The following is an 11602-nucleotide window of genomic DNA, read 5'->3' as shown; positions in this document are numbered from 1 at the left end:
CAGGAGTTGAACTCATTTTATGGGAGCCTGGTGCAGTCAGTGCAGTCTGACTGTCCACTTCCATGGGTGTCACTCCAGTGGCTCTGTGTGGGCAGTGCCAGGGTGATGGTTTAACCAGGAAAGAAAAAAGGAGCATGAGTGGATTGGAGGCGTTTGATAAGTGAAAGCTCCAGGACAACTGGTGGTTTCCTCCTGCTAAAAGCAAGGGATCAGGGCTGTGCTCATCCTCTGTTCGGCCTTGGTCATGCCATTCCTAAGGGGCAGCAAATTCTTTGTCATTAAGTCTTTGAAGAGACACTGAAATACATTTTTGTGAAGAGCTGTATCCATATTAAGACACCAAGTAGGTTTTTCTACCCATTTTTTCTTGGGAGGTTCTATCCCTGCCCAACAGACCAGGAACACAAAGATTTTCAATTCCAGGCCAGAAAACATGTTTTAGTGAAGCGGCAGCCCTGGAAACTGCGCTGAGGTCTCAGGCTGAACATCCCTGGCTATCCCGGCCTGTTCCCGCGGCCCGGAACGCGCCTGCCGCCGCCGCTGTTTCCGCACCGCGGCCGTTCCCCGGCGCACCCGGCGGAAGGCGCGGCCGGGCCTGAGGCGCAGCGCAGGCCGGGCAGGCCGAGCCGCCGCCATGGGGAAGCGACAGCACCAGAAGGACAAAATGTGAGCGGGGGGCGCGGGGGGGAGCGCGGGGGGCCGGGCTGTGCGGGGCCGTGGCTGTGCTGTGCTCAGTGACCCTCCTGTCTCGCAGGTACATCACGTGCGCCGAGTACACGCAGTTCTACGGCGGCAAGAAAGCGGGTAAGGGTAAGGGTAAGGGTAAGGGTAAGGGTAAGGGTAAGGGTAAGGGGGGCGGGCCGCTCCCTCAGAGACCCGGGCCGAGCTCCGAGCCCTCAGCCCTCTGGTGCTCGGAACGGCCGCGTCTGTGCCGGATCAGCGTCCCCGCCCTCACCGGGACTGTGCCCGCTGCTGGGGCAGGGCCTGAGCTTTAATTATCACATTTAAACTCAGCGCTGTCCGACTGTCACAGCTCTGTTTTGAAGGTTTTCCGGCAGTGTAGTGTCAGTTCGGAAATGTTAGTTACAGTTTCGCAAGCTTTAGGGTATTTATCCTTGTCATCAGTAACTTACCACGGGTTATGTAGCAATATGTAACTTTCAAATGTTTCTTGATTATCCAGAATACTATGTATTTATTAAAATTTGTTGTGTGGGTTTTCTTTTTCCATAAACAGACCTTCCACGAACCAATTTTAGACGTTTATCATTTGATCACTGCAGGTAAGACGACAAATTTACATTATCATTATTTAATGACACACCTGTTTATCACTCTGTTGACACTGAACTAAAACCGTGTTCTTCTGAGGTAGTTACTTTCATTGCCTTGTGCCTGCTGTGGCAGTAGTGTAGCAAGAAAAAGTTGAATAAGAACTGAAACAGAGTCTGCATGACCCGTGATCAGTGTTTGCAGAGGTTGGAGCTGATGGCTGAAAGGATGCACAAGTGATGAAATAATGCAGAACAATTACTGTGTACGTCCCAGCCTTCCAAATCTGTGTCCTCAGGGCTCAAATCTGCTTGTCCCTGCTCAGAATATGTTTGGTCAGTCACTCACCTTACTAAGATAGAAATTAAGGTAGATTGAAGAATATTTCTGCTGTTTTTTTCTATTTAGAGTTTACTGCTTGAAGTGCAGAAGTGAAGGAGGAGAGTTGGTAGAAGTGAGTTAGAAATCCCTGTAGATTGGGTAGGGCAGGACGTTGCCTTCCACACCTGTGAGCTCAGAGCTGCCAGGACTATGGGAGCATCCCCTGTTGTGTGATTGCCAGTTACATCATGATTTCCACCTGGTTTTGCTAACAAGGTTGTGTTCTCTTTTTTCTAGTTTGTCTCTGCAGCCATTTGAGTACCCAGTTTGCACACCAGATGGGACAGTCTTTGACATCCTGTAAGTTCCTGTCTGTATTTAGCTTTATTTTTGTGTTACAGCTGTGTAATCATAATGTAGTCTTAGCAAGTTGGCAAAAACAGTCATGGCCATCAGTAGAGGTTTCTGATGGTGCTTGTCATGAGTTACTTTATCCCTTCTCTTTTCAGGAGCATTGTACCTTGGATAAAGAAATATGGAACCAATCCAATCACAGGAGAAGTAAGTAATGATGGGTGGATTCACTTGGATGGCTTTGCTTTCTTTATGCTCAGTTTTTTATTTAATGTATTAGAGAAATAAAAATGCCTCAGTGAAAGCAAAATGAAGTTGAATGGGAGTGCAGTTTTGAAGATGTGTGGAAGAAAGGAAAGCGTTACCTCTATTTATTTTTTGTGATCTGGTTGTAAATGGGGCAGAGGTGAGTGGTTCATTTGTGTGAACTCTCAGAGTATCTTGCCTGCCTTCCAGCTGTGGCATAATGAACATCTGTACAGAGGGAAATACAAACTGTTGTTAATGCTGGTGCTGCCCAGAAAGCCTGACTGGTCATTGATGGAAAACTCTCCTGCTGTCTCATATAAGCACAATTCTGGTTCCTGCAGGGCAAGGGGCTCACACCTCTCCCTCTGGGATTAGATTTACAGCAATGTTTCCTAACCCAAAGGATATTTGGCATCATGCAGTTTAAGGACATTAATAGATGATATTGTGAATGGTAAGCCTGCACTACAAAATCTTCTGAGTTGTCCTGACAGTGTATTTCAGAAAGCTTCTGTCATGATGGTTCACCCACTTTGTGGGTTCCTCCCCCTTTTTCTGCATAAATGATAATTATGAAGGGATTACTGTCTGTAGCAGCATGAAATGGTAAAACACTGAATAAACATGAAGTACAGGAAATATTTCCCTGTTCGAATTATCTTTTTTCTGATGTGTAAAGTACATTGTTTATGAGGGCACAGAGGAAAATTTTAAGCAGGAACTGTTGCTTGAGCAACTGAAGTTTCCTCTGTTTCAGTGCGTGCAGTTACTTTTGTAGGCACTGGGTGGCAGCCCTTGCCCAGGGTTGGGGAGGTTTGCCGCTGCCTCTGGGCTGAGATCTTGTGTTCGATTAAAGATTTTTCCGTCACACAGATACGAGGAAAAGCCAAATACAGGTGTAACATTCCAAACTCTAAACATGAACAGCCTGATTATCTTCCTTCAGGTGTGTTTGTGCAATGGTGAGGTGATTGAAGGTCTTTCTTCACACATGTAGAGGCCAGTGTGTGTTGAGAAGGAATGAAATTACAGCTATTTCATTTGTTTTTGCCAGCCTCTCACCACCTTGCTGCTTTCTGCATTGGTTGGGAGTTTTGGGTGTTACCAGATCAGTTTCTTTCACTCAGAGCAGCTCATTGCAGACTGTGAACCATGATGTGGTTTAAAATTGCTTCAAGTAAATACTAAGCAAGAAGTGTAATGTGCCTGACTGTGTTGTGTAATGGGGAGAGAGGGAGATTGTGCACAATAAACTTGGTGAACCATAAATACTTAAATGAAGTCAGGCCTTGAGGCCTGTTAGTTTACCAGACTTGTGCTTCTTCCTTTTGCTCTGTGTCACTGTCTGGGAGCCCTTTCTTCCCTCCTCTTGTTCTGTGGTGGGCTGGTGCTGTACAGCTCTCTCCTCCACAGGACCAAGGTGTTCCAGATGAGATGGAAGAAAAAGGGGACACTTGTTCTCCAGAACAGCATACAGCCCTGCTGATTCAGCTCTGTGGAGCTCTTAAGTTGAAAAGTGGGGTTGAAAGAAGGATTGTGATTTAGACTTTGTGTCCCAGAGAGGTATCTCAGGTTTTTGGAAGAGTGGGGTGGCATTGGGCAGAAATGGGATAGGAATGCTGGGTAGGGGCAGAGGAAGTCAGTGAATTGAGCTTATGCATCTCTGGACTGTTCTGTCCTCTGTTGAATCTGTCACTGTATGTGCACCCTCTGTTCCCTGTGCACCTTGTTCATGGAAACCAGAAAGTATCTTCTGTAATGAATTGGTGACTTGGGGAAACTCAGGACTCTGGGTTTATTTGGAAAGGAATTGAGCCAGATGAGCTGCAATGCCATGTTGTGTACACTGACTTATGGAGTTACTTTGCACAGGTTGGTGAAGAGGCTCTGGAGAAATTTTGCATTTATTTGTCTTGAAGTAAAAAATAGTCATGAAACCCTTTGTGGCTTGTGCTTCTCTAATTGTGGTTTGCTGTAGGACAGATGCTTTAGAGAAGTCAATAGATACTTGGAAATGGGGGTTAATGGTGCACTCCTGGCACTCCCTAGCTCTGCCTTGTTTCTGAAGTGGAGCCCTCAGTGGAGAACTGGAGAGCCCTGCAGTCATTAAGATATTTATCTCTGCTGTGCTCCAGGGGGTAGGACTGGGCTAGTCTTTTATTAATTGGATGTCTGTGAACTGATCTACAAGGACTCTTCTGAATCCTAAGCTATTGGACCAGCCTTTGTTTTTCAAGAAATGCTGCAATGCAAATCACTGTTGACTTTTGTCTAAAATTTACCATGAGCTATTCTAGAAAATAACTTTAGATTTATTCCCCTCCTCCCTTTTTAACAATGCATTGTGGTAAAAAATGCTTGTTTTACTGCTACACCAATAATTTTGGAAGAAGCAGTGCATTTCTCACAGCTGAACTAGAGTCTGTCAGTTGGCATTGTCTCACTTACTTTTTCTGTCAGCTTTGTCAGGACACTGCCCTGGCTTATCCTTACACTAAAATTGCATAAAAGAAAGTGGAAAGTGATAGTTAGCTCATTCCTTTTTATGACAGCAGCACTTTGGCTTCTTGGGCTTGCAGAGAGTTGCAGGCTTGCCAGGAGGTTTCACGTAGTGACGTTCTGACAGCCTGACCAGCATGGCCACACGAGGCAGCCAGCTGGGCTCAGGGTACCTGTTTCAAGGAGTGAGATTGGCCAGAGAATGTCTGCTTGCTTGGAATCTCAAGCATGAACAGATGACAGATCAGCATGCCTTTTGACAGGAATTTCAAGGAAAATTGGTTTTCTTTGTTGCATGGATATGTTATATGTGGGCTGAGCTATTTTTCCTCCTGTTCATTGTAATGTGTCTGATGTCAATACCTATTTTTTCCACTCTGGTTCAGTGACATTTTGACTGTGTGTGGGCAGGCCAGATTGTTGTGGCTGTACTTTCAGCCCCTGTAACCTTGGGCAAATATCTCTCTTCCCTTGGCTCAGAAGTAGTTACTGTCTTTGTCCCTGGTTCCTCCTTTTCTCTGGGAATTTAACTCTTTTGGACACTGGAAAGCCAGTTAATTTGATTGAGTCCAGTTAATTTAGCCTGGCCTATGAGTCAGGTTGGGAGACCTGAAGATGCTGTGTGGTGGATTTATGAGACTGAGAGTCCCATTTGTGGTCTGAATGAGGCAGAGCAGAATTTGTGTTGTGCCTTGTCTTGTGCAAGGTTGAGATGCAGACCTGCAGGCCAGAGGGGGTATTTTCTTCAGCATCACAAGGTTTTAGCTTCTCACTGTGTTAAGAAGGAAATTTTTTATTAGTGTTTTCTACATGTTAGAAAAGCCTTTTGCTTGGTCTGCCTCTGAAGATAACCATAAAGAGGAGTCTGGTGCATATGATGAAGTAATAGAAAGCAGAGCCACTGACATGGAAAATGAGAACCAGCTTTGGAGTCAGAAGGCTAAAAATCCCTGGCTTTTCCCAGTGAGACATCTGCCTTTTAAAAAGAGAGAGCTGGACACAGAGCTTTGCTCTGTGTACAGTATAAATATTTGCTATTTTTCTCCCACACCCTTTAATCCTGTATTTACCAAATGAAGCTGACTTGGGGTGAAATTATGACTAACCTGATCAAATAGTGGCAGTACAGGTGCCTGGCTCCTGCAGCAAGCCTGTCTGATCCAGGCTTTGGGAGCACCAGAGAGCTTGTACCTGCAATGCCCTGCAGCAGTGACAGCCTGCAGTGGACACCTCCTCCCTCCAGCACTGCTCACTAGGAATGTAAACAGTGCCCTTTTTTCAATCATTTGTTTGAAGTAAGGTCGGTAAGATGATGCTTGCCATAATAATTACAGGCACTTTCAAAACCTGTAACTCCTTACCCACAAAAGAAGAAAATTGCAACTACATCTGTTGTTTCAAAACTTGGGAAAGCATTCTCAAATACATTCCTTAAGTAAATTTATCTTCCAAATGCTGATGGCTATTGTTACTTCATTTTGTTGTTGAAATCATTATTTCTTTTCAATTTGATCAAGTAGATTTCAGTGAGTTTCATAGATCCCATAGAAATCAGTTTTGCAGTGAAGCTTGCTGACCTGGTTTAATGAAGAGGATATGAAAAAATTGCTTCTTTTACTGTTGATTTGTTAAAAACAGTAAACTTGATTTGTTAAAAACAGTAAACTTTAAAAATGAACAAACAACCTTGCAATGTTTTTTTTTAAATGCACTAAAAAAGTCTTTGGCTATCTAAGTAAGGGAAATCCTGTCTAAAAAGGATGCAGAAACTGGAGCAAAGGTGAAACTCCTTAAACATAGAAGTGTTTTTACCATGTTTGTATTTTGAAAGCATAGAGATAGAAATAGAAAACATTGATAATTGTTTCTTCACCTGGGGAGTGAACATAATGAGAAACAGGGCTTAGGTATTTTTTCTACTTTTGCAATATTCTGAATAAAGAAACTGTAGTGTGTGAGCAATGTGGGAAATACCAAGCAGGAACAGGTACTAAACTACAGTTTAAGTTCTAGCCAGGACTTTATGTTTCACTACAAATTGCTTTCCAACTCTGTCACATAACCAGTGCAGGGTCCCTGTGTTTTCGGAATGGATTCCTGAAAGTGGGTTGGATGAGCTTCGCACATGACTGAGTCAGAGGTGTGGAGATCACAGTCACAGACAAAACTCATGGAACTCTGAGTCAAGTGGAACCAATCTCAGGCCTCAACTGGGAGGAAGACAAGTTCCAATTTCATGTGACCCTAATGGCTAAATCAACAGTGACAGTGGCTTTTAACTCAGTTCATATGGTCTGTGAGGTAATTTACTGCAGATTGCTGCTTTAATTGTGTTGTTCCAGGTGTGTTTCTAGATAATGAGCAGCAAATAATGGATGTCATTAGCCAAAACCCTGTGGTTTGAAGGTGCCCTCTTTCAGGGCAGTGTAGCAGTGTACACTGTCAGGAGAATGCAATAGCCATAGATAATGTGCAGTGGGATGCATTTTCAGAGTGTTTGTTGAGACCTTTCTGTAACCTGCTGGTAATGTTACCCCATGATTCTGATGATCATCTAAAAATGGCATGTTGAGGCAGGAGTCAGATTTTCCTTGTGCTTTCTCATCTTTTTGTCTTGAGAAGTTTTCTTCATTTACTGTTTCCAAAGAGATTGTGTTTATTTGAGCATTTTCATCTTTTGTCTGGGTACAAAATACCAGCAGGAAAATGCTGTGGAGACTTCCACAGGCAGGCTGTGTCCACATCAGTTTTCCATATCTGGAGTCTGGGACTGTCTAATTAAGAGCTAAATAGTTTGACCAGTTGAGATAATTTTCATTATATAGAGCTCAGGAGTGAGTCATATCCCTCTCACATTGTTTTTTCCTCAACAGCAGAGCACAGCACCTGAAATCCAAGTAGTCTGCTGTGTTTTCTCCTAGGGGCTTTGGAAATGAGTGATCATTTAGGTGGATTGGGAACTTCAGGTCTCATTTGGGTGTAATATGAGTGATGTATAAATGAGAATTTTAATTTTTCTCTAGAGAACTCCTTTCACATACATGTCAGAAGAAGCTGGCACATCTTCAGCTTTGAAATTCAAAGTATATTTCTTAATTTGTCTGATGCAACTCAGGTCTTCAGATATTGCAGAAGTTTAAATGTCAATTGCCCCCTTTTTTTGCCTTTTATTTAACTTAGCATATTTTCCCTATATATTTGAAATGAGGTTTTTTTCCTTGTTTATTTGTAAGAAAAGTTTCAGTGTGGGGTGGAAATACAGTTTTTTTCTGGGTGAGTAATAGCTTATTACAGAACAGAGAACAAAGCTTACAGAAATAAAGCCAAGGGAAGCTTTGTTGTTGAAAAATGATTCAGACAAATCCATCTTGGTTTTCATGTGCTGCAGAAAGAGGAGTGAAATGATCAGGAACAGAAAACTGGGAGACTGAGGTCTTTGCCTCTCTCAGTCTGCTTTGCAAACTGCGTGCTCTGTCTTGAACCAGTGTTTGCTTTTTGCCTGCTATGGCTGCTGAGAGTTTTTGCTGATGGTTTTTCATCTGATACATATCTTCTGTAAATTTTGGGTTTGACCAGCTTAGTCTCATTTGTATTGGTGCCAGAATTGTGCTTCTCTCTGTTAGTGTTTACAGCTGTGTGTTTTGCACGGCAGAATTAATGCTTTCTTGACATTCTGTTGTTGAGACTTGTATTTTCCTGTCAGATGTTCTTCATGCCTTTAAGTTCTCCATACCCTACATGGTCATGGTTCTCCTCCACATCTGTTAAATTTTAATATATCTTCTTTGAACAGAGTTAATCTCAATCATACACAGTAAATGCTGTGTGAATGCCTGGTACAGTGGTGGGAATATTTTCTAATCTCTTCCTGAAATACTTTGATAATGTCTGATATATTACACATGATAGTGTAAAACCAAAAACCATTTCAGTGTGTATGTGTTGAGACAGGAAAGGTGCTTTGAGAAAATGAGAATTTGTTGTGTTTTCTTTTGGTAGTCTGGGTCATTTCAGAAGCAGGTACAAGTTAGAGTTAGCCAGAATGAGCAGTAGTTCTTCCTTTTCTCTTTGTTTTGTTGTTTCCAGTTAAATGTTGCTGCCTGTATTTCTGTGGGCAGCAGCAGACTCCTTTCAGACACGGGTGGTTACAGCTGTTGTCATTAAGCATCTCTCTCCAGGTGCATTTTTGTCTGGGGCAGCAGACACAGGCTGCTGCTCAAATGCCCAGAATCCACTTTGAACGAGCTGAACTCTTCAATATGCAGCAACTGAGCCATGTCGTCTTACCTCATTGGCCTCAGAAATGATTAGCTTTTAGTCAACAGTCTAAACGAGTTAATATTTGACTAGTGACCATAAATTTTCAAGGCCCCTGGATGGAAACATATGAGGACATGGTTTCTGCCCTGAGGAGTGACCGCAAAGTCACGTGGCATAATGAAATGGTCATAAAGCACAGGGGTGATCAAGGGGATGAAAATCCCACTGAGTCATGTTCTGACAGATAACTCCTTCTTTTGTTGGGTTTTCTGAAACTTTCCCTCTCTCCTTTGTGTGGATAGCTGGTTCTTTCTTTTCCCGAGTTGTTTGTGTGTTTTACAGTAGTGCACCCAGCGCTACTAAGAGTTAGCCTTTATCTGTCCTAAAAAGGGGATTTATTTTTCAATTCCCTGTATCTTTGGGAAACAGTGAGGGCAAAGATGAGATTTGCTTCTACTTACTCTTCAAGTGCTTTATCAAAAAAAAAGACATTTAAAACCCTCCAGTGTCATGAGTCACTGGCCAAGCTGCTGTTCCTCCTTCACACCTTGCTGACTCTGGTGGTGATGGGCAGTGTTTGATCCAGTAACTCACCTCTGGGCACAGGCAGATAAACGTGTCTACCATTATTTCTAATGCATTATGTCCCTTACAGCAAAAAAGTATTTACATCTAGGTTTTACAGACTGAACAGATGGTCTCTCCTTTTCATTTCTCTGTGTTTTGATGTAAGTGTGCACATTGGATGGGATTCTGTGACTGTGACACTTGAAAAACTAGCAGCTGTGAAGCGCTCTAGCCTTAAATGAGATGCAGCATGAGGTTTCCCACAGATCTTTGCTTGCCTGTTTTTCACTAAAATTGGAGACTAGATTTTTGGTGCTTCTGCAAAGCTTTATTTTCCTTGAACTGTGCTGTATTTGGCTGTGGATCTCTGGATTGGTAGACTTTTGACTGCATTAGGACTGCAGGTTTGAACTTGCAATGCAGCTACATGTCTTTTTCTCATGGTAATTTCTGTTAATGTGCTCTTTGATAGAGCAGCATTATTGCTGGTATCTGTGAACCATGTGTGTTATCAAGCATATCTTTATGGTTCTCTGGACAAGGCTTTGGTGACCATATGGTGTCAGTTTAATTAACTTTTAAATATGTAAATACAGTGATCTAGAAGTGTGTAATGAAGGATCTTCTGTGTTCATTTCCAATCTAGCTCAGCAGTACATGAAGACTGCAGTTAAACAGCAGCTTCATCCAAGAATGTGAATTGAGGGTATCTTTTTAGCATTAGGTAGGCAGCTGTGAAAAATATTGAGCATTTTTGTTGTTGAATTAAACATAGAAATAATACCTGGAATTGTGAGACTGTTCTGGCCTTTTGGCTGCTGACCCCAAATTTTTAATGGATTGTTAAAATACATATAGAAGGCTTATTTTGTTAAAACAGTGCTGCTGTTTCCAGTTGCAAACCCTTATGTGTACGCTTGAGGATTTCCAATGCCCTTTATCATCTTAAATCCATTTTAAAAATCTGAAATAAGTAACATTACACATGGAGTTATTCCAGTACTATTCATTGAACTCATGCCCCACTTTCTTGGGGAGATTTTATAGCAAGGGAAATTGTGAGGGGGCTTCTTAAAATGGGAAGCTGTATGTAAAGTTACATGTAACAGGTCTCATCTTTAAAGGAACAAGGAATGTAATACAAAGTTCATTTGCTGTTGCTAAGTTTGGTACTTGGTAGGCAACACTGCATTTCAATATTAGTATTTGTTCTGGCTTTCTCTTCTCCGTGAGGTAACTCTGTGTTTCTTGTTTTGGTGGGATGAAAAACCATCAAATGGCCATGCCAGCTCTGAATGGTTTTTGACCTCATGTTATCAGCCAGTTCAGATGTGACACATTAATTTTTCCCTGTGTAGTGTGTTGGTCTTGGCTGGACCCCAGGCACTATCAGAGCCCCTCTCTCACTGCCCTCCACAACTGGACAGAGGAGAGAAAATGTCACTGGGGGTTCATGGGTTGAGATAAGGGCCAGGAGAAATTTTCTTCCCAGACGGGTTATTCCAGCTGCCTTAGCACCATTTCTGATTGTCCATCCTACAGCTGGCTGAACACAGTGGAACCTTCCAGCAGCTTCTCACAGAAGCCACCCCTGTAGCCCCCCACTACCAAAACCTGGCCACAGAACCCCAATACCAGCTTCCCTGGATTTTTGTGTGTTCCTGAGAGAGGCTGTTCAGTTTGTCTGCTCAGGGGGTCCAATCCCCAAGTCTGAACATTTGAACACTTACTCAGTTGCTGTTGGAAGGGTGGGAAGGTCTGTCTTTGCTAAACACAGCCTGTGCTCATGTCACCAGCTCTGCCCATGTGTGGATAGAGAATCAGTGGAGCCCTTTTTGATTGCTTTTTGGGCTGGTGCATATCCAGCAGGGTCAGAACCTTATTAGCAAGAAGAACGTGCAGGCCCAGACCAAAGGGATTCAGCGAGTGTAACTAATTGCTGCGTGGGGATTGTAGGTCATATCTGCATGAGACAGGCGGCCATGGCAGAGAATGATTTCATTGGGAACAATGGGCGTGTTCCATCCGGAGCTGCCACAGTGCCCCACTGACCCCCGTGGCTCATCCATCACCCAGCCTG

At 43.1% G+C, this 11602-nt stretch overlaps 1 protein-coding gene across 1 annotated transcript in view; it reads left to right on the top strand.

Annotated features, from left to right (window-relative positions):
• Window positions 1–582: 582 nt before the first annotated feature.
• The window catches only part of PPIL2 (peptidylprolyl isomerase like 2), a 68134-nt gene continuing 57114 nt past the window's right edge, over window positions 583–11602 (top strand). The window contains exons 1-5 of the mRNA XM_058816574.1: window positions 583–666; window positions 755–804; window positions 1238–1283; window positions 1891–1953; window positions 2103–2154. Coding sequence (XP_058672557.1) covers window positions 635–666; window positions 755–804; window positions 1238–1283; window positions 1891–1953; window positions 2103–2154 — 243 coding nt within the window. The 5' untranslated portion in view covers window positions 583–634. The remainder of the gene's footprint in view (window positions 667–754; window positions 805–1237; window positions 1284–1890; window positions 1954–2102; window positions 2155–11602) is intronic.

Source organism: Ammospiza caudacuta, chromosome 18 (assembly GCF_027887145.1).
Source record: "Ammospiza caudacuta isolate bAmmCau1 chromosome 18, bAmmCau1.pri, whole genome shotgun sequence".
Lineage (NCBI taxonomy): Eukaryota > Metazoa > Chordata > Aves > Passeriformes > Passerellidae > Ammospiza > Ammospiza caudacuta.
This window is presented reverse-complemented; position numbering and strand designations above follow the sequence as displayed.